The sequence below is a fragment of the Salmo trutta genome, chromosome 4 (assembly GCF_901001165.1).
Source record: "Salmo trutta chromosome 4, fSalTru1.1, whole genome shotgun sequence".
In the NCBI taxonomy this organism is placed as follows: Eukaryota; Metazoa; Chordata; class Actinopteri; order Salmoniformes; family Salmonidae; genus Salmo; species Salmo trutta.
Window position 1 is genome coordinate 42,766,601 of NC_042960.1, and position 24,232 is coordinate 42,790,832.

General features: G+C 44.8%; 1 protein-coding gene across 1 annotated transcript in view; it reads left to right on the top strand.

The window, feature by feature from the left end:
* Window positions 1-24,232, top strand: part of LOC115192390 (sec1 family domain-containing protein 2-like) — a 156,399-nt gene that overhangs the window by 6,649 nt on the left and 125,518 nt on the right. The window contains exon 3 of the mRNA XM_029750830.1: window positions 10,050-10,177. Within this exon, the coding sequence (XP_029606690.1) occupies window positions 10,050-10,177 (128 nt within the window). The remainder of the gene's footprint in view (window positions 1-10,049; window positions 10,178-24,232) is intronic.

A 24,232-nucleotide genomic window follows, 5' to 3' on the forward strand; every position in this document is an offset into this window, starting at 1 on the left:
GAAGACAGTTATATACTATTAAAAACATTACATTTCACAACACATTAACTATGTGCCCTTAGGCCACTACTCTACTACAACACAAAATCCATGTGTACATGTGTGTATAGTGTGTAGGTTATCGTGTGTATGTGTCTGTCTGTGCCTGTGTGTGTCTCTCCACAATCCCCGTTGTTCCATAAGGTGTATTTTGATGTATTATTTTTAAATCCGATTTTAATGCTTGCATGAATTTACTTGATGTGGATTAGAGTTCCATGTAATGGCTCTATGTAGTAATCTGCGCCTCCCATAGTCTGTTCTGGACTTTGGAACTGTGAAGAGACCTCTGGTGGCATGTCCTGTCGGGCATGTATGAGTGTCTGAGCTGTGTGCTAGTAGTTTAAACAGACAGCTCGGTGTATTCAACATGTCAATACTTCTCACAAATACAAGTAGTGATGAAGTCAATCCCTCCTCTACTTTGAGCCAGGAGAGGTTGACATGCATATTATTAATATTAGCTCTCTGTGTACATTTAAGGGCCAGCCTTGCTGCCCTGTTCTGGGCCTATTGTAATTTTCCTAAGTCCCTCTTTGTGGCACCTGACCACACGACAGTAGTCCAGGTGCGACAAAACTAGGGTCTGTAGGAACTGCCTTGTTGTTAAGATGGCAGAGCAACACTTTATTATAGACAGACCTCTCCCAATTTTAACTACTGTTGCATCAATATGTTTTGACCATGACAGTTTACAATCCAGTGTTACTCCAAGGAGTTTAGTGTCCTCAACTTGCTGAATTTCCACATTATTCATTACAAGATTTAGTTGAAGTTTAGTGAATTATTTGTCCCAAATACAATGCTTTTAGTTTTTTAAATATTTAGAACTAACTTATTTCTTGCCAACCATTCTGAAACTGACTGCAGCGCTTTGTTAAGTCTTGCAGTGATTTCACTTGCTGTGGTAGCTGACGTGTGTAGTGTTGAGCCATCAGCATACATAGACACACAGACTTTACTCAGAACCAGTGGCAGGTCATTAGTAAAGATTGAAAAAGGGTCCTAGACAACTACCCTGGGGAATGCCTGACTACCAGGATTATGTTGGAGAGGCTTCCATTAAAGGGCGGCGCGGCAGGTAGCCTAGTGGTTAGAGCGTTGGACTAGTAACCGAAAGGTTGCTAGATCGAATCCTCGAGCTAAGGTAAATAGCTGTTGTTCTGCCTCTGAACAAGGCAGTTAACCCACTGTTCCTAGGCTGTCATTGAAAATAAGAATTTGTTCTTAACTGACTTGCCTAGTTAAATAAAGGTGTAAAAAATAAAATAAAAGAACACCCTCTCTGTTCTGTTAGGCAGCTAACTGTCGATCCACAATATAGAAGGGGATGTGAAGCCCTAACACATATGTTTTTCCAGCAGCAGATTATGATCGATAATGTCAAAAGCTGCACTGAAGTCAAACAAAACAACTCCCACAATCTTTTTATTATCAATTTCTCTCAGCCAATCATTAGTCATTTGTGTAAGTGCCATACATGTTTAATGCCCTTCCCTATTAGCATTCTGAAAAGCTGTTCTTAATTTGTTTACTGTGAAATAGCATTGTATCTGGTCAAACACACAATTTTTTCCAAAAGTTTACTAAGGGTTGGTGATGTTGAGAGTGTATAGTCGGCTGTTTGAGCCAGTAAAGGGTGCTTTGCTGTTCTTGGGTAGCGGAATGATTTGTGCTTCCCTCCAGGCCTGAGAGCACACACTTCCTGTAGGCTTAGATTGAAGAGATTGCCACTCCTATTTGCCATATCTTCCACTATCATCCTCCGTCATTTCCCATCCAAGTTGTCAGACCCAGGTGGCTTGTCATTGATGATAGACAACAATTCTTCTTTCACCTCTTCCACACTTACTTTATGGAATTCAAAATTACAATGCTTGTCTTTCATAATTTGGTCATGGAGGTGTACAGTGGGTTCAGAATTTGTGGGTGGCATGTCATTAAAGTAGTTGGCAATATCAGTGGTGTTTTGTGATGAATGAGCCATCTGATTCAATGAACGATTAAGACGAATTCGCCTTTTTGCCCAAAATTGTATTTAAGGTGCTCCAAAGCTTTTTACTATCATTCTTTATATCATTTATCTTTGTTTCATAGTACAGTATCGTCTTCTTTTTGTTAAGTTTAGTTACAATTTCTCAATTTGCATTACATTTGCCAATCGGATGTGCAGCCAGACTTATTTGCCATTCCCTCATCCCTCGCAACCATACAATTTTTCAATTCCTCATCAATCCACAGGGATTCAACAGTTTACAGTAATTTACTTAATGGGTGCATGCTTATTAGCAACTGGAATAAGCAATTTCATAAATGTGTCAAGTGCAGTGTGGTTGCTCTTGGTTACATACCACAGACCAGCAAATATTATTTACATCTTCAACATACAGTAGGAATCACCGCCAAACTTCTTGTATGACCTCTTATACACAATATTAGGCCCTGCCGATGATGACGGCTGGTGAAATGGTTGAGAAGGTCGGGCATTTTTTTGCCTCTAGTGGTTTAGGAGATCCCTCGAGGACCAATGGGAGGTGGGGCCTGATGGACCCAAGCCAGCTGTAGAATCCATCGTGGCTGATGAAGGGGCCGGAATCTCAGACATCATCATGGCCCTATCAGGGGCGAGCTCTGAAGATCTAAACCAGAGGTAGAAGCCACCGAAGAGGGAGACAGAACAGAGAACGAAGGCGCAGGTACCTCCGAATCCGATCACGAAGTGGAAGGCCCCAGTGAAGAAGTCTGTGTCCAGTCCGGGCTTACCACAGCAAGGGAGGCCCCTATTGCCAAAGACCGCTGCTTTCGACTTCCACGGCGACTGACGTGCCTTCATGGCTGGTTGTTAGGGTCAAGAATAGGAACATCCACTAAGTCATCCAGAAGCATCCTGCTAACTCCATTCTCCAGGGAATGGGGACCCCTTTGGGGAGGGATCCCTGCAGAGCATCGGCCAGTCGACTGTGGAAAGACGGGACAGCGGCATCCAGCTATTGGAGTAGAAGAGAAAGAGAAAGTAGGCAGGCGTGGATTCCCTAGTAGCGTGTGTAAGTTCTATACTTGTTTGCTAAGAGCAGCAACTTTTCCCCTGTAGTCCTCTGCAAGCCAACAGTTGCTACATTGAAAGTCCGGACAGTCCAAATCTTCCCAGAATAGAGCAAAATAAACACAGCTCCTGCAGCGTTGAAAACATTTGTTAGCTACTTCCATTTGAAACTACAGGCTAGCTAGGCTAGCTGGGCGTCCGTGTCTCTCTTCTTGACAGGAATTTACTAGTGGGCTATGAGCTACAGTGAGTTCGTAAATACAGCCCACACAAGAAACACACACCCGAGTCACACATCAGTACGAAAAACAGAGAAAGCGGAGGACATGCTCACTGTATGGATCCTGGCTGCACATACACTATACATGCGGGAGTTTACCAACTTGCAAGTTGGTGCTGTAGAAACAAGCAATAAATTGCAGGGCAGTGAGCCAAAACACTGGTCAACAAGTTAGGGAGAGACAGGTAGCAGGAGCATTTGCTTACCAATGAGCAGCGTGAACGAGCAGTGTGAACGAACAACGCAGTGTGACACCTCCAGGCAGTACTACAATTGGGAGAGTCTGACATGAAATCTCAACCCTAACCCTAGCCTGAGTTCTATGTCTGACAAGTAGTATGGAGCTTCGGCTTGGAGTATTGCTTCTTCATCCTATGTAATGTATTCCCTGTAAATCTGGTGATAGTTTTCCCCCCCCCCATGTTCAGAGAAATTAGCCATTGAAGTCGCTTGCATTTTCACAATCAATTAGTGTGAAAGTACCAGGTTTTGAACACTAGATGCCATTGTTCCTGCTATTTTCACACCCTTTTATCCATTTTGCTGGTCTTTTGTGTTTATTAAATGGATCACAACATTTTCTTGAAGATTTTTCCTACAAGCCCAAACTCTTTCTTGTGCTTTTTGAGGTGGAATGACCTGAGAGTGTGTGATGATGACAGAGTGTTTGTGCTGGTGAGATTTGTGTGTGTGCATGTGCCACTGTGTGTGCATTTGTGTGAGAGGTCAGGTACCCTCCAGGCCACCCTGTGTAATGCGCTGTTCTTGGCTGGTATTCAGGTTGGAGCTCTTTGATCCTCTATGGGACATATGAACCCTCTTGGCCCAGGGAGCTATATTTCCCCTGTCTCAGACTGAAACCACCAACCACTAACTTGGTACCCTGGACCCTGGTCTTGTGGTGGGCAGACAGGCGGGTAGAGGGAGAGGTCTGTGCGGGTGGCCAAGATGTTCTGGTCCAAGTGCTGCCGAGCCTTGAGACAAGCCTCAGAAAAAAAGGACCCAACCGCACCCTGCCGTGAGAAAACACAATGATTCTGCCACCTCCTCATCTCTAGACCAGCAGACCAGACTCAGCCTGCCAACAGGAAAGAGGGAAAACACACCTATTTCTGTACGGGCTGGGAAAGAAGAGAGTGAAAAGAAAGAAAACACACAATTATTTCTGTGGCAGCTGCATGTGAAAGACATGGGAAGAAAGTAAGTAAGAACAGGGATAGGAAAGTGTGCAGAGAGGAAGAACAAATGATAATGAAAGGAGAGACATGGGTGTGGCCTGTGTAGCTTACCCCACTGTGAGTTAAAAAGCTACACCCATCATCTGGCCACACCCATCATCTGGGTTTCCTATAGTGACAGCTTTGCTACTTCTGAGCCTGTCAAAACTATATTGTTCAGCTCCATCACACACACCCGGCAAGGCTTATTTTCCTAAGGGTGTGTTATTATTCTTGTATGAGTTGTGGATTTATTTGAGCAGCAAGCTATATGAGGAGGAGAAGCCGAAGCAATGTTGACCACTGGATTGTAGTAAGAAAGAGTCTCTGGAGGGGGTCTTCCTGTTGTCCCTACAGGCCTGATTTTAACCCTGCTCCACATCTGATTCCCTAAAATTCATAGAGCGGGGTCAGGGCCAGCTATAGGGAGCTCACTAATCCAGTTTGGGGCTGGCTAATAATGATGCCTGGCACGATTAGCATGCAACATAACACGACTACAGAGGAGAGTCTCATAGGTGTCCTTAGTGTTGGAGTCGATGATCGGCGTGTCTCTCCTACCACATGTGTGTTGGAGGACCCAGACATGTTTTTTTATTTAACCTTTATTTAACTAGGCATGTCAGTTAAGAACAAATTCTTATTTGCAATGACGGCCTACCCCGGCCAAACCCTAACCCGGACAACGCTGGTCCAATTGTGCGCCACCCTATTGGACTCCGAATCTCACCTGCCCTTCTTTTCCTATCTTAAGAATGAGAGACGCGGAGTATCGCCTTCTCCCAGTGATCTAGAGCTGGGAGAGGCCAATCCTGTAACAAGTGGCCAGTGTAGTGAGAGGCGGTAGTGGTCAGAAATAGAACAGAGTTGGGGCCGAGCAGAAGGAGGTGGAGGGTTGGTTCTCTCATATGTCACAGGAAGAGGAAGTGCCCCCTCAGAAAACAGCACTATCATGTCCTGAATCTGATAAGGAATTTGGAGGGAAACACCTGTCCCAGCTTGTATCGTGATACAGCTGTGAGCGCTCCATCCATTTTTTTTTCTCCATTTCTTCCTCCTCACTTTTTCTCCCCTGCTACCACTGTCGTGTAGAAGACGATTAGGACATCCCATTGTGAAGCCTTGAGTCTCTTGTCATTCTTCCAGTAGATTCCTCTTACCAGAACGGAGTTATTTATCAACTGCTCGGACTGTTCTGTTTTCTTCCCAGCCCTTGTAAGCCAACAATTTTCTTTTGAAGACTGAAATGATAAGACCGGTTATAAAAGACGTATCTCTGAAAAATACAAAATATTGTCGTCAATGATTTGAGTTTATAGAGGCTCCTAAAAAATAGTTTTGACTGATAAAACACTGATGGGTAGATAATTCTGCATCTGCGCTGTGATTGTTAGATTAAATCTCCGGGTTGATTTGTTATGAAAGTATATTTCAAAAGACTACTCTCTTCATCTCCCTCTAGAAGTCTCCTCCCTCTCTCCTTCCTCCCTGGTGCTAGTCCTTCAAAGAGCCCCTGCTGCCAGCCAGCATTTGAGAGAGAGAGAGAGAGAGAGAGAGAGAGAGAGAGAGAGAGAGAGAGAGAGAGAGAGAGAGAGAGAGATAGAGAGAGAGAGGAGATAGAGAGAGAGAGAGAGAGAGAGAGAGAGAGAGAGAGAGAGAGATAGAGAGGAGAGAGATAGAGAGAGAGAGAGAGAGAGAGAGAGAGAGAGAGAGAGAGAGAGAGAGAGAGAGAGAGAGAGAGAGAGAGAGAGAGAGAGAGAGACTCACTCTACATTCCTCTTATTGACGTCTCCATCTTCCTCCCTTTTCCTTGTCTCATCATCCCCCTTTTAATATCCATTTGAACCGTTCCTCTTCTGCGTTGCCCTCTCGCTTTCCCTCTCTCTCCTCTGGTTCTGTTCATGAATCCAGTTTGTGGTCTCTCCTGCCAGGACAGAGAAACCAGACCAGAGAGAGGCCTGATGTCCTGTGGTATTCTGGTGTGTTGACAGGAAATCCACAAGCGTTCTTCTCTCTCTGTAACACTTCCCCAGTAACGCACACTCACACAGAAAGACACACTCCACTCGCTGTGGAATGGTCAAGGTCTGTGGCTGGCTCTTAGCGAGCAAATTAGTTTGTTATCTTTGTTGCTCATCTTTTGGCTGCTAACCGCATCCACTGGCTGTGTGACTGACAACAGTATCTAATACAACTTCCAATAGCAAAGGCTGTCAATGATTAGATTAACCAATGCTACCCTGATCACTTCCTCATCAGCTGCTCTGCTTCTCTTTGAGGCATGTCCTGATTTGTATTTCATTCTGTATTTGATGTACTTGGCTAACTGGGGATGCAGAGCTGTTGCCTGACTCTTTGAGTAGTCTCTCTGGTCAAGTGGATCAGCTATCCTCCACTCACTACCCATTTTTAAAAGGAGATCCTGTCCTGCTAAGAGGCTGTGCCTTCCTGTCAATGGATTTATTGTTAGATTTCTGTACTGTGTTTGTATGTTTGCTGGGTGGAGCCAGAATCTGGTTTTGGGTTCCATTCCATTTGATAGAGACTTTGATTAGGACTAAAGTTATTCTACAAACAGGCCGTGGAAACTGTTGGAAATCTACCTCATTTCTGAACAACTTCAAAGGCATACATGTACCTGGTTTATATTAAGTGGGTTTATTTGTCTGAATGTGTGACTACTAGACTTGGACCCAAATTGTCCGACCCATTCTTTACTGCTGCGTCACAAGCTTCCTGGAACCACTCCTTCACCCTCAGACCTATTAACTATTAACTGTTGCCACAAGAAAAGGTCAGCCAGTGGAGAACAAACACCATTGTAAATACAACCCATATTTATGTTTATTTATTTTCCCTTTTGTACTTAACCGTTTGCACATCGTTACAACACTGTATGTATACATAATATGACATTTGTAAGGTCTTTATTCTTTTGGAACTTCTGTGAGTGTAATGTTTACTGTTCATTTTTATTGTTTATTTCACTTTTGTATATTAACTACTTCACTTGCTTTGGCAATGTTAACATGTGTTTCCCATGCTAATTAAGCCCCTTGAATTGAATTGAATAGTAAATTGTGTGTGTGTGTGTGTGTGTTGCGTGCATTGTTTGTGTGTGGATACGTTAACTCATGCCTATCTCTTAATGGCGTAACAGTCATTACACATCTGGTGGAATTTAGTTTGGAGACACACCCACGCATTGTTTATCCAGTCAGACTGACTGGGCAAGTCAGCAGGGGTATACACTCTACAGGAGGGGCACACAGTCTACAGGAGGGGCAAGAGTGCCCCCTTAAGGTTTGGAATCGCCACTTCTAGCAGAGAGCCACACTGGAGTTCGCCCTCACACACACACACACACACACACACACACACACACAGGCGCGCAGGAGGTCAGACGCACGCACTCCATGGCCCCCAGCACCCTGTCCATAGTAGAGCAGTTACTCAACAAGACCGGCTGGTTATGGAGCCTTGTCTCACACCCTGCCAGTAAAAAGCTCACCCCCGCCCCCATCTGACCAAACGGCCTAGGGAAAACACCAGGGGAGAGGGGCAGGGGGGGGGGGGGGGGGGGGGCAAATTACAACCATACCTCCTCAACCCCCCTCTTTCTACCCCTTTATAAGAACTCTCATCTTCCTGGAACCCACAAGGAAATACAGGCTTATGCGCTCTCTCTCTCTCTTTCTGTCTCTCTCTCTTTCTGTCTCTCTCTCTTTCTGTCTCTCCGTCTGTCTCTCTCTCTCTTTCTGTCTCTCTGTCTCACACACTTACACAAACGGTACACATTAGGACCCACACACAAGCGTGTATACACACATATGGCCAGGTCACAGCCCTGGCATTTTAACCACGCTAACTATGTGTCCGCTTACGACACGCTTAATCATTACAGCCCCTCCGCCTCAGAACACAGCTAAGCCCATGATGTGTGTCTTCCTGAGGAAAATACTCGATAAATGACACCAATTTCTCGGTCATGCTTTTCAGAAAGCGTTTTTAAAATTCTTCCCACCCACATTCATCATAGTGACAGTGAAGTAAACCAAACGTTTATCTGGCTGTGTGACTTCTAATATTCTATTATAGCTGTTCTCTTTGTGGAGGAGCAGTGTCTCTGGTTCAGTCGAGCTCTGTTCTCTTGTCTTTGTGTCTCATTTTCTGTGTGAAGATGGCGTGCGGCCCAATGTGAGCCCCTCTTTCTCCCCATCCAGTCCAGGCCCAGGCTCTGGAACCGATTCCATCTGATATTAAACACATGGCAGCAGTTAGACAGAGAGCGAGAGAGAGAACCAGAGCGAGAGGAAAAGGAGTGAGAAAAAAGACGAAAAAGAAAAACAGAGTAGATTTTAATATTTGGGCTCCGTGTCAGCGAAACCCCCCCCCCCCCTTTTCTTTGGTTTTTTCTTCCTCTCTCCTTCATCCTTCTATCAGCGTATAAAGGATCTAACCTTTCTAACATTGTTGTTTCCTGTCTTTAGTCCTGAGTTGGTCCCCGAACTCCTCCCTCTCTGGTGTTCACATGCTCATCAGAAGTATGCACACGCCTGACTGAAGGTCACAGACACGCTGGGGACAAACCCAACAGAACTGTGCAGAGGCTCTGCCATGGCGTTTGGTGGCCTTTTTTATAGAACCATCAAAACACTGACACGTCTCTTAAAGACGGCGAGAGGGAGAAGTAGAGAGGTGAAATATGACGCTGGTTCCGTTGCAGAGCCCCTGTATGAGACACAGTGTCGACCTCGCTGTGGGTCATGATAATGAGATGCGTTCGCGACACCCTTTTGGATTTTTCCGGGGAAACGCTTGAAGCTCATGTTACTGCTTATGGCAGATGATAACAGTTGTTCTTCTTGACCTGGTGGAAATAGAGGGAAAGGTTATGGTGGAGCCACAGATGGCCCCTCTGTCCAGGTTGTGGTTTTGAGAGGTTCTGGGGATGTTGGGAAAGACTGCTCCGGGGAATGTTAACACATCGGCAGAGTTTAGGGATGTTGGGAAATTTGCTGATGTTCCCGCTAATTTGTGTTTTTTCCTGTGAGTGGTGCAACAGGGGAGTGAACGCCCCCTTAGTACCCAGCATCCAGTGGAGGCTGCTGAGGGGAGGACAGCTCATAATAATGGCTGGAACGGTTTCCATGTGGTTGATACCACTCCATTGACTCCATTCCAGCCATTTTTATGAGCCGTCCTGCCCTCAGTAGCTTCCACTGCCAGGATCCCCAACCTACAGGACGAACACTCGGTCATATTCGTGTGTGTGTGTGTGTGTGTGTGTGTGTGTGTGTGTGTGTGTGTGTGTGTGTGAAAAAGGGTAAATGCAGGTAGCACATATGTCTGCGTGTGTCTGTTTACCAGTATTTGTGTTAACCTCTGTGTGGCAATAGACATGTTGAGAGTATTTTTCCAGTAGAAGCTGGGTGACCTTCCTGATGTGTGTCTGCCCTCTACCTCTTAGGTTGTCCACGGCCAGATTGCTATGGGAAACCATGCTGGCCAGTAAGCAGAAGGAGGCTGTGATGGAGGTTCGTAGACAGCTGGTGGAGGCCGCCAGCAAGGAGAACCTGCCAATCAAGATGAGTCTGGGTAAGAAAGGACCAGGACACATCAACCATTATACACAGACATACACTGACCACACTCACTGTTGGCACTCTCTAAATACACGTATATTCTCTTACTCTCTCTCCCAAATCACAATCCCACAGAATGCACAGACACTGTCTGATCTAGGGCTGAATAATTCATAACAGAGGGGAAATGATTGCTGTGAGTAAACACATAATTACGTTATTATAATATATTGTCAAACTCAGAATTTGGAAGGCATGGCATTGAGGGAAAAATGACAATATGTTGATAGAGAATGAGTGATAGAGAGAGAGGGGGGTGGAGAGGGCAGTGTCCTGCTGTTTTAACAAAGAGACACAGCGCCACCTACAGAGAGCTGTGGTCACTGCGTCTGTGTTTATTTGCCCATGTGGCCACAGAGGGAATCTGAACCACATGTTGGCTTTCTCACACACACACACACACACACACACACACAGCTCTTGAATACCTTTGTTGTTTGTTAATGAAGCAAAGGGGTCGAAGCGGACGGTAAAAATACTAGATGTACTACTAGATGTACTCATAACACACACATACTGTACACTCAAACTCCAATTTGATTGATATACAGTACTGTTCAAAAGTTTGGGGTCACTTAGAAATTTCCTTGTTTTCCATGAAAACATATGTGAAATGAGTTGCAAAAGGAATAGAAAATATAGTCAAGATGTTGACAAGGTTATAAATAATTTTTTTTTTATTGAAATAATAATTGTCCTTCAAACTTTGCTTTCGTCCAAAAATCCTCAATTTGTAGCAATTACAGCCTTGCAGACCTTTGACATTCTAGTTGTCAATTTGTTGAGGTAATCTGAAGAGATTTCACCCCATGCTTCCTGAAGCACCTCCCACAAGTTGGATTGGCCTGATGGGCACTTCTTACGGTCAAGCTGCTCCCACAACAGCTCAATAGGGTTGAGATCCGGAGACTGTGCTGGCCAGTCCATTATAGACAGAATACCAGCTGACTGCTTCTTCCCTAAATAGTTCTTGCATAGTTTGGAGCTGTGCTTTAGGTCATTGTCCTGTTGTAGGAGGAAACTGGCTCCAATTAAGCGCCGTCCACAGGGTATGGCATGGCGTTGCAAAATGGAGTGATAGCCTTCCTTCTTCAAGATCCCTTTTACCCTGTACAAATCTCCCACTTTACCACTACCAAAGTACCCCCAGACCATCACATTGCCTCCACCATGCTTGACAGATGGCGTCAAGCACTCCTCCAGCATCTTTTAATTTTTTCTGCGTCTCACGAATGTTCTTCTTTCTGATCCGAACATCTCAAACTTAAATTCATCTGTCTATAACACTTTTTTTCAATCTTTCTCTGTCCAGTATCTGTGTTCTTTTGCCCATCTTAATCTTTTATTTTTATTGGCCAGTCTGAGATATGGCTTTTTCTTTGCAACTCGGAGTCGGAGCATCCAGGAGTTACCTCTTCACTGTTGACGTTGAGACTGGTGTTTTGTGGGTACTATTTAATGAAGCTGCCAGTTGAGGACTTGTGAGGCTTCTGTTTCTCAAACTAGACACTCTAATGTACTTGTCCTCTTGCTCAGTTGTGCACTGGGGCCTCCCACTCCTCTTTCTATTTTGGTTCGAGCCATTTTGCGCTGTTCTGTGAAGGGAGTAGTACTCAGCGTTGTACGAGATCTTCAGTTTCTTGGCAATTTCTCTCACGGAATAGCCTTCCTTTCTCAGAACAAGAATAGACTGACGAGTTTCAGGAGAAAGTTATTTGTTTCTGGCCATTATGAGCCTGTAATCAAATCCACAAATGCTGATGCTCCAGATACTCCACTAGTCTAAAGAAGGCCAGTTTTACTTCTTTTTTAATCAGAACCACAGTTTTCAGCTGTGCTAACATAATTGCAAAAGGGTTTTCTAATGATCAATTAGCCTTTTAAAATGATAAACTTGAATTGGCTAACACAACGTGCCATTGGAACACAGGAGTGATGGTTGCTGATAATGGGCCTCTGTACGCCTACGTAGATATTCCATAAAAAATCTGCCGTTTCCAGCTACAATATTCATTTACAACATTAACAATGTCTTCACTGTATTTCTGATCAATTTGATTAAAGAAATTGCCATTTTTTTTTTTCAAAAACAAGGACATTTCTGAGTGACCCCAAACTTTTGAACTTTAGTGTAGGTGCGTGCATGAATTATATGTAGTATGCTATGTACACAAACACGCACGCACGCACGCACTGGGCTGATACAGAATGTATATTGGCATGTGGCAGGTCTGTGTGCAGCAGTAATAGAGGGGCTCTGTGGTCCCGCTGCTGCTGTAATCACAGAGGTAAGCAGGCTCACTTAACAAGCAGGTTGGAATATGTGACAGGGGGGTCCCACACACACACACACACACATGCAGTATGCTGCCGCCATGGTGGTTTCCTTTCACACATCTGTGTCTGAGAGCAGCACCGTCGTATCCTTCTAATCCTGGGTGGCTTGCTCTCTTATGGGTTTATTTTGAAAAACACCTCAGAGGGAGAGGGTAGTAAAGAGGGAGAAAGAGAGATTTATACGGGGGGGGGGAGAGAGAGAGAGAGATATGTTGGTATAGCAGTAAGCTGTTGCTCCCCTCTGACAGCCTGTTGACTTAGCCTGTGTCCAGGCAAGAGGGAAGTGCCAAAGCCTTGACAAACTGGATCTTTATACCTCCCTGGCAGAGGACCAAACCTCCACTCCCCTCCTACCCCTCACAGTGTCTGTCCTGCCCCCACACTGTTCCCATCATGCCCGCCAGCACTGTGGGACGCCACATTCTAGCCCTGGTCTAATGCCTGTGTGGTCACATGACAAGGGAGGAAACAGAGCTGTAAGTTAGGCAGATTTCACACTGACTGCTCACTCACACATACTGTAGTAGTATCCATCCAGACGCTCGCCAGGGCTGTGGCTACATATGAAGACCTCGCTCCGGACTGCTGTTATTTAAAATCAACTCAGCTGAATGAAGCTACAGCAACCAATGTGATAATGGCTGGGGTCATTTTTGCTTGTTTTTGCTGTTCTCCTAATGCAGTGTCTTCAGAAAGTATTCACACCCCTTGACTTTTTTGACCTTTTGTTTTGTTACAGCCTGAATTTAAAAAAATAATTTTGTCACTGCCTGAACACAATACCCCATAATGTCAAAGGGGAATTATGTTTTTCTAAATGTTTACAAATTAATCAAAAATGTAACGCTGAAATTTCTTCTATATATATATATATATATATATATATATATATATATATATTATATATATATATTATATATATTATATATTATATATATATATATTATATATATATATATATATATTATATATATAAATATATATATATATAATATATATATATATATATATATATATATATATATTATATATATATATTATATATATATATATTATATATATATATTATATATATATATATTATATATATTATATATTATATATATATATATATTATATATTATATATAATTCACTCTAGTGGTAGCATGAGACGGAGTCTACAACCCACACAAGTAGCTCAGGTAGTGCAGCTCATCCAGGATGGCACATCAATGCGAGCTGTGGCAAGAAGGTTTGCTGTGTCTGTCAGCGTAGTGTCCAGAGCATGGAGGCGCTACCAGGAGACAGGCCAGTACATCAGGAGATGTGGAGGAGGCCGTAGGAGGGCAACAACCCAGCAGCAGGACCGCTACCTCCGCCTTTGTGCAAGGAGGAGCAGGAGAAGCACTGCCAGAGCCCTGCAAAATGACCTCCAGCAGGCCACAAATGTGCATGTGTCTGCTCAAACGGACAGAAACAGACTCCATGAGGGTGGTATGAGGGCCCGACGTCCATAGGTGGGGGTTGTGCTTACAGCCCAACACCGTGCAGGACGTTTGGCATTTGCCAGAGAACACCAAGATTGGCAAATTCGCCACTGGCGCCCTGTGCTCTTCACAGATGAAAGCAGGTTCACACTGAGCACATGTGACAGATGTGACAGAGTCTGGAGACGCCGTGGAGAACGTTCTGCTGCCTGCAACATCCTCCAGCATGACCGGTTTGTCGGTGGGTCAGTCATGGTGTGGGGTGAAATTTCTTTGGGGGGCCGCACAGCCCTGCATGTGCTCGCCAGAGGTAGCCTGACTGCCATTAGGTACCGAGATGAGATCCTCAGACCCCTTGTGAGACCATATGCTGGTGCGGTTGGCCCTGGGTTCCTCCTAATGCAAGACAATGCTAGACCTCATGTGGCTGGAGTGTGTCAGCAGTTCCTGCAAGAGGAAGGCATTGATGCTATGGACTGGCCCTCCCGTTCCCCAGACCTGAATCCAATTGAGCACATCTGGGACATCATGTCTCGCTCCATTCACCAACGCCACGTTGCACCACAGACTGTCCAGGAGTTAGCTGATGCTTTAGTCCAGGTCCTGGAGGAGATCCCTCAGGAGACCATCCGCCACCTCATCAGGAGCATGCCCAGGTGTTGTAGGGAGGTCATACAGGCACGTGGAGGCCACACCCACTACTGAGCCTCATTTTGACTTGTTTTATGGACATTACATCAAAGTTGGATCAGCCTGTAGTGTGGTTTTCCACTTTAATTTTGAGTGTGACTCCAAATCCAGACCTCCATGGGTTGATAAATTGGATTTCCATTGATTATTTTTGTGTGATTGTCAGCACATTCAACTATGTAAAGAAAAAAGTATTTAATAAGATTATTTCATTCATTCAGATCTAGGATGTGTTGTTTAAGTGTTCCCTTTTATTTTTTTGAGCAGTGTATATATATAGCTCTAACACAACAAAATGTGCAAGAGTCAAGGGGTATGAATACTTTTTGAAGGCACCGTAGCATTTGAGAGTTTTTAAATAGTATAGAAATGCAGTATTACCGACCGGGCATGCTGGGTACCTGCCCAGGGGCCCCGACCTCCAGGGGGTCCCCATTTTGATTTTGTTAGTAACTCTCACTCAGATATCATATTAACATGGCATACGTCGTGTGTTCATGTGTCAGTCTGAGGGTGTTCAGTGTTGTTTTTGGCTGTTTTAACTCTGAGTTATTTTGACAGCTTGTGTGTGTGTGTGTGTGTGTGTGTGTGTGTGTGTGTGTGTGTGTGTGTGTGTGTGTGTGTGTGTGTGTGTGTGTTGCAGTAGAAGAGAAAAGTGTTGACAGGACCTGTGCTGGCTCTGTAGCATATGGCCTAATTCCCCCAGTGTATTGTGGAATTTTTCACTTTGCAGAAATAGTTGACTATGGCAGATACTAGATTGTACACGTACACACACTCACACATTTGCAGCCAAACCAATGCCTCAAACAGCTATTTCCTGCTACCCCAACCAACAGGATCAGAAGAATGGCAACACACACATCTCACACATTATTAACAGGAGAAAAAGGACAAGGCTGCACATATATTCTGTCCAATTCTGAACATAAGACATGCTGTATGCAGCTATACAATCTCTCTCTTGCTGCTTCACTCATTTATGCACACACACACATACACACACACACACACACACACACACACACACACACACACACACACACACACACAGGTGCAGCGATGTGACTGAATGGAATGTGTGTGTGTGTGTGTGCTGTACTGTACAGTCTGAGAGCAGGCCCAGTGATATGACCATAAATAAAAGCCCTTGCTCCTTCCTCTGCTCCAGGCAGCACCGTGACTTACGAGCCTGGACTGTGAGTGAGGCAAACCACTGGAAAGCTTCATGCTCAAACAGCCAGAACTTCTAAGCCCCTGAGTCACCCACACACTCCACCAAAAATGCAAGTCACCCTCCCGGTTCAGTTTCAGGGTTAATAATGTTTGGCCCTTGGCCTCGTAGCATTGTTCAGGGGTTGACTCATGGTTGATCCTGAAACTCATTGTGTGCCTCTCTCATTCGCTCTTTTTTTTCACTGGCTTGTACTTCCTCTCACACTGTATCTCTACCCCTGGGTTAGATTATGGTTGTCCCTCAGTATCTTGCACTCCCAGGCTTATTCTAGGGCTAAATTATGTTTGGCCCTGGCTGTGGTTCTCCTCCCTGCTTCTGGGCTGAGTTATGGTTCGCACATCAGGCTAAATGATGTTTGAGTATACTGCCAGGCTTTTTTTTACTGCCACGGTTCGGGGCTGTTCACAATAGGGCTTTTCACTGTCTGGATATTCCTGGACAGGGGTCCATTCCTCAATTATGTTTTAATGTTGGAAAGGTAACCTGATTCGCTTTTGTACACATATCTTCCATTCTGCTCGTTGGTGCCACACAGAGAGCACAGAACGTAGGTTGATTTAGGAAGGTGAGGAGACCACATTACCCAGCAGGCTGAGTTTCAACCGTCTTTAGCGCTGTCAACTTTACTCAGCGCCAGACTGAGATGCTTTCTGGGAATAGGAGTCCTTTGTTAGGTTAACGCTGCCATTCACACAGTGGAGTGTGAGGCCATTTTCTTTTTAGGACAACCAGGGCTACAAGTAGAACACAAAACAATTTGATATAAACAGTTGCATTCATGAGTTTTATTGACAATCATCAATAAAAAAAGTAAGGTTCCTCAAAGCAAAAACCGGATAAATATGAACTCATATTAAGTTCAGAAATTGTTTGATGAATAGCCAACTAGCCAGTGACAACTGTGTAGAGTGTGGAGATTGTGACAGCCACTATGTGAGCTTATTACAGTCAATCAATCAATCAATCAATCAATCACATTTATTTATAAAGCCAGCGTCAGCAGATGTCACAAAGTGCTGTACAGAAACTCAGCCTAAAACCCCAAACAGCAAGCAATGCAGATGTAGCGGCACTGTGGCTAGGAAAAACTCCCGAGAAAGTCAGGAACTTAGGAAAAAAACTAGAGAGGAACCAGGCTATAAGGGGTGGCCAGTCCTCTTCTGGCTGTGTCGGGTGGAGATTTTAAGAGTACATGGCCATTAAGGCCAGATTGTATTTCAAGATGTTCATAGTTGACCAGCAGGGTTGTAGAGGGTGCATCAGGTCAGTACCTCAGGAGTAAATGTGAGTTGACATTTCATAGCCGAGCATTCAGAGGTCTTGACAGCAGGTGCGGTAGAGAGAGAAGGGGAGAGAGAGCGTCAAAAACAGCAGGTACCGCGACAAGGTAGCACGTCCGGTAAACAGGTCAGGCTTCCATAGCCGCAGGCAGAACAGTTGAAACTGAAGCAACAGGACGACCAGGTGGACTGGGGACAGCCAGGAGTCATCAGGCCAGGTAGTCATGGTCCTAGGGCTCAGGTCCTCCGGGAGGGGAGGGAGGGAGGGAGGGAGAGGGAGGGAGGGAGAGAGGGAGAGAGAGGGAGGGAGAGAATACTTAAATTCACACAGGACAACCGATAAGACAGGAGAATTACACCAGATCTAACAGACTGACCCTAGCACATAGACTATTGAAGCATAGATACTGGAGGCTGAGACGGGGGTTTGGGGGACACTGTGGCCTCGTCCGACTATACCCCCGGACAGTCCAACCAGGCAGGATATAACCCCACCCACTTCGCCAAAGCACCGCCCCCACACCACTAGAGGGATATCAACAGACCAGCAACTTAGTACCCTGAGACAAAGCTGAGTATAGCCCATGATGATCTTCTCCGCCGTACGAGCCCAGGGGGCACAAAACCATTACAGTATTATAGTTACTACTATATGTCCTGGGATTTCCTATAATATTCTGTGTAGAAGAACCCCTTACAACTCTTGTGTAGCTTGTGGGCATCATATAGCAAAACATTACATGTCCGTGAGAGTCTCAGCTTTTCATGGATAGCTTTTAATAGTGTGTAGCTCTAACTTCAGAAATGTTTTGTCAAGAAAAAGACCTGGCCCCGGGCCCCTTCGGGATCCGCCCTTGTCTCACAAACACCTCTCTAGCTCACCCCCTGTTAATCACACAGACTAAGGGTTGGTATCTACAGATGTAGAAGTACCCAGAAGTAGGTAGCTCAGACACGCTATGTTTAAAAGGGGTTAGACGTTACATCTTATGGTGGGACTCATTGGTGTAATATCAACAAATTCAAGTCGTTCCATCTGTACTTGACATGACTCCATACATTTATATTTTGCATTCTGGAAAGTTGTCTCATTTTTCATTCATCCTGTCTGTTTCTCCTCCAGTCATGTTTTTTGGCCGCACTAAAGAAAACATTGGCCATGTAGTCCAACAGGAAATACTCCCTCAACTGTTCATGGCTCTGAATATCAACATGAAGAATTGGGCTTTATGAGGAGTTCATGTGTACCCCTCTCCTCTCGCCGCTAGCCCTGGGGTCGCCCTGTCCGCCTGTCCGCCCCCTTGCCTCTTCCTCCAGTCTGCCCCCCACCCAATTCTTCCTGTGTCTCTGTGGAGAGGAGGGGAGGAGGGGAGGGTCTTGGTGTGAGCACTAACCCTGCTTCACTCTGCAAATAATCAGAGACAACCTCTGATTCACATGTATTAGTCACACTCTGAGACAGCCTTACAGGACTCTTATCAGTTGTGCACGCACGCACTCACATTCTCACAGACACACATTCCGTCACACACTATGGTGTACACAAACATAGACTCTCACACTTTAACAACAACACTTGAAGTTACAGATACACACTTGCACAGAGTATACAGCATACCCAATACATGATTATGGCTGAGGTTCACACAGCACATCTCCTCCAAGCTTCTCTCCTCTACCTGTGGAGTCTGGATCTCTGTTTCCATACAGTGCTGTTCCCATCAGGATATTAGGAAAAGTGGTTGTCTGTCAGTGGGTGGGTGGGTCTGTTAAGTGACTGTCATACATTAGTTCAGCTAACTTTACCTTAACAGGCTGCCACCCCAGGCAGACTAGTATGAGTATTCTAGTGTGTATGCACTGAACCATTGCATACCATCTGATCGTTTGTATGATCAATTGGTTAATTTAAGGACTATGAATATACAGTGGTTCCTGCTTTAAAAGTTGCAGCGTACTGCGGCGCAGCTTGCATGGTGCCGCAGAATTCTATGGCGCGTTATTTAAGTGCCAACCACTGGTACCATTTAATGCTACTTAGTGCTAGTTTGACCACCAGAGGGCATCTTTGAGAAGCATTTGATAGCCTTCTATAATGGCTGTACTAGAGAATGCGGATGCGCGGCAGACGGGGGTTCAATTCCCCGACGGGGAGGAAGGAGTAGGCTGTCCTTGTAAATAAGAATTTGTTCTTAACTGATTCCATATGTGTTCTTTCATAGTTGTGATGTCTTCAATATTATTCTACAATATAGAAAATAGTAAAAATAAAGAAAAACCCTGCAATGAGAAGGTGTGTCCAAACTTTTGACTGGTACTTGCTTAATTAATTTGATTAATATTATGGTGTTTCTATTCCAAGTAAAACGAAAAACCCTCTGTGTTTCCATTAGGATGGAACGGAAAATATGGCGCTGTACAACGTGACGGTCGGGAGTACAGTGCTGGGCTATTTAGCTAAAGAATCCCCGTGTCCTACGGGCAGGGCACGTGGGAGACCGGGGTTCAGTTCCCAACGGGGAGGAGTAGGCTGTCCTTGTAAATAAGAATTTGTTCTTAACTGACTTGCCTAGTAAAATAAAGGTTACACTAAGAGCATAACATTTCTACACCCTACTTCTAGTCTAACCAATACCCAAATGGAGATTAAGTGAAAATAAAAAATCTCATTGATTTATCAAGACCACTCCCCAGAGCAGCCTGAACCCGTGCTATTGCTTCTAACTTCAATATGCCCTTTTTTCAAATTTTTGCCTACAATGACATACCCAAATCTAACTTCCTGTAGCTCAGGCCCTGAAGCAAGGATATGCATATTCTTGGTACCATTTGAAAGGAAACACTTTGAAGTTTATGGAATTGTGAAAGGAATGTAGTAGAATATAACATAATAGATCTGGTAAAAGATAATACAAAGACAAAACCAACCGCCTACGGTAGACCTACAGTATATAGAAAAGTATGACGTGACTCTCCGCCATTAATTACATATAGAGGATTGGAGGATATTTCTGTAATTCAGTGATATTTATTCCCATAGTAATTTGTTAATGATCCATAACTAAATAAACATTGGCATTTTGAAAGAGTATTTTTATCATTATTTTATTAATGAAAGCATAAAGACGCCGTTATTAGTTACATTGTTTTAGCTTGAACATGCAGACTGGCAATTAAGAACAGAACAGTGGGAACGTTTCCCTAGTCAGCGCCATTATTAGTGCAATGCCCCTTAAAGTGTTGCCAGTGTGGTGGGGTGGGGGTCCACCCCCTCCTCCTCCTTTCCCCATGGGCCAGGTCAGTCTTCTATGTGCGGCTCTGCGGCCCATCCCGTGCCCCCTGCCTTCTTGCCTTGAACCTCGCGTGCTTTCAGTGGATACAGCTAGAGAACTGCAAGGCAATCCCACTGTGCGCAAAAAACAAAAACCTACAGTCATCTCATGGGTCTCCCATTCGAGGCCGGCACGGGTATTGAACTAGCATCTGTAGCAACACAGCTTGCACTGCTATGCAGTGTCTTAGACCGTTGCAGCACTCAGGCACTGTACAACGTTACCGGTCGGGAGTGGCCTACAGTACTACAGTAAGAGCAAAATAATCCTAACAAAATAAAATAATAAAAACCTTAGTGTAACAACAGTTTTAGTTGTCTGTACATTATGCCTTGAATCTATTCTTCCGCGCCCAGAAATCTGCTCATTTTACTCTCTGTTCTGTTTTTTGAACGCACTAGATGACCAGTTCTTCTAGCCTTTAGCCATACCCTTATCCTACTCCTCCTCTGTTCCTCTGGTGATGTAGAGGTTAACGCAGGCCCTGCAGCCCCCAACACCACTTCCATTCCCCAGGCGCTCTCGTTTGTTGACTTCTGTAACCGTAAAAGCCTTGGTTTCATGCATGTTAACATTAGAAGCCTCCTCCCTAAGTTTGTTTTATTCACTGCTTAAGCACACTCCACCAACCCTGATGTCCTAGCTGTGTCTGAATCATGGCTTAGGAAGGCCACCAAAAATCTTGAAATTTCCATCCCTAACAATGACATCTTCCGACAAGATGGAACTGCCAAATGGGGCGGAGTTGCAATCTACTGCAGAGATAGCCTGCAGAGTTCTGTCATGCTATCCAGGTCTGTGCCCAAACAATTTGAGCTTCTACTTTTAAAAATCCAACTCTCCAATAACAAGTCTCTCACCGTTGCCGCTTGTTATAGACCTCCTTCAGCCCCCAGCTGTGCCCTGGACGCCATATGTGAATTGATTGCCCCCCATCTATCTTCAGAGTTCTTACTGTTAGGTGACCTAAACTTGGATATGCTTAACACCCCGGGCATCCTACAATCGAAGCTAGATGCCCTCAATCTCACACAAATTATTAAGGAACCTACCATGTACAACCCTAAATCCGTAACCACGGGCACCCTCTTAGATATCCTGATCAACTTGCCCTCTAAATACACCTCTGCTGTCTTCAACCAGGATCTCCGCGATCACTGCCTCATTGCCTGCGTGCGTGACGGGTCCGCGGTCAAACGACCACCCCTCATCACTGTCAAACACTCCCTAAAAACCTTCACCGAACAGGCCTTTCTAATCGACCTGACCCAGGTATCCTGGAAGGAAATTGACCTCATCCCGTTAAAAGTGCTTTCCTTTCCATCTTAAATAAGCATGCCCATTCAAAAAATGTAGAACTAAGAACAGATATAGCCCTTGGTTCACCCCAGACCAGCACAAAAACATTCTGTGGCGTTCTGCATTAGCATCGAATAGCCCTGCGATTTACAACATTTCAGGGAAGTCAGGAACCAATACACACAGTCAGTTAGGAAAGCTAAGGCTAGCTTTTTCAAACAGAAATTTGCATCCTGTTGCACTAATTCCGAAAAGTTTTGGGACACTGTAAAGTCCATAAAGAATAAGAGCACCTCCTCCCAGCTGCCCACTACACTCAGGCTAATCGATCATTTCAATAAGCAATTTTCTACGGCTGGCCGTGCTTTCCACCTGTCTACCCCTACCCTGACCAACAGCTCCGGACCCCCTGCAGCAACTTGCCCAAGCCCCCCTGCTTCTCCTTCACCCAAATCCAGACAGCTGATGTTCTGAAAGAGCTGCAAAATCTGGATCCCTACAAATCAGCTGGGCTAGACAATCTGGACCCTCTCTTTCTAAAATGATCTGCCAAAATTGTTGCAACCCCTATTACTAGCCTGTTCAACCTCTCTTTTGTATTGTCTGAGATCCCCAAAGATTGGAAAGCTGCTGTGGTCATCCCCCTCTTCAAAGGAGGAGAAACTCTAGACCCAAACCGTTATAGACCTATATCCATCCTGCCCTGCCTTTCTAAAATCTTCGAAAGCCAAGTTAACAAACAGATCACTGACCATTTCGAATCCCACCGTACCTTCTCCACTATGCAATCTCGTTTCCGAGCTGGTCATGGGTGCACCTCAGCCACGCTCAAGGTCCTAAATGATATCATAACCGCCATCGATAAAAGACAATACTATGCAGCCATATTCATCGAACTGGCCAAGGCTTTCGACTCTGTCAATCACCGCTTATCGGCAGACTCAATAGCCGTGGTTTCTCAAATGACTGCCTCTCCTGAGAAAGAGTTCAGTGTGTCAAATCTGAGGGCCTGTTGTCCGGACCTCTGTCAGTCTCTATGGGGGTGCCACAGGGTTCAATTCTCGGGCCGACTCTTTTCTCTGTATGCATCAATGATGTCGCTCTTGCTGCTGGAGATTCTCTGATACAACTCTACGCAGGCAACACTATTGTGAATACATCTGGACCCTCTTTGGACACTGTGTTAACAAACCTCCAAACGAGCTTCAATGCCATACAACACTCCTTCCGTGGCCTTCAACTGCCTTTAAATGCTAGTAAAACTAAATGCATACTCTTCAACCGATTGCTGCCCGCACCCGCCCACCCGACTAGCATCACTACTCGGTTTTGACTTAGAAGATGTGGACAACTACAAATACCTAGGTGTCTGGTTAGACTGTAAGCTCTCCTTCCAGACTCACATTAAGCATCTCCAATCCAAAATAAAATCTAGAATCGGCTTCCTATTTCGCAACATAGCCTCCTTCACTTATGCTGCCAAACATACCCTTGTAAAACTGACTATCCTACCGATCCTTGACTTCAGCGATGTCATTTACAAAATAGCCTCCAACACTCTACTCAGCAAACTGGATGTAGTCTATCACAGTGCCATCCATTTTGTCACCAAAGCCCCATATACTACCCACCACTGCGACCTGTATGGTCTCGTTGGCTGGCCCTCACTACATATTCGTCGCCAAACCCACTGGCTCTAGGTCATATATAAGTCTTTGCTAGGTAAAGCCCTGTCTTATCTCAGCTCACTGGTCACCATAGCAACACCCACCCGTAGCACGCTCTCCGGCAGGTATATTTCACTGGTCATCCCCAAAGCCAACACTTATTTGGCCGCCTTTCCTTCCAGTTCTCTGCTGCCAATGACTGGAAGGAATTGCTTTAGCTGGAGACTTATATCTCCCTCTCTAACTTTAAGCATCGGCTGTCAGAGCAGCTTACCGATCACTGTACCTGTACACAGCCAATCTGTAAATAGCACACCCAACTTCCTCATCCCCATATTGTTATTTATCCTCTTGCTCTTTTGCACCCCAGTATCTCTACTTGCACATCATCATCTGCACATCTATCACTCCAGTGTAATGTCAAATTGTAATTATTTTGCGTCTATGGCCTATTCATTGCCTTACCTCCCTACTCTTCTACATTTGCACACACTGTACATAGATTTTATCTATTGTGTTATTGACTGTACGTTTGTTTATGTTTAACTCTGTGTTGTTTTTGTCGCACTGCTTTGCTTTATCTTGGCCAGGTCTCAGTTGTAAATGAGAACTTGTTCTCAACTGGCCTACCTGGTTAAATAAAGGGGAAATGAAAAATAAAATAGTAAGTAATATTGAAGTCGTGCACAATTCAGTTT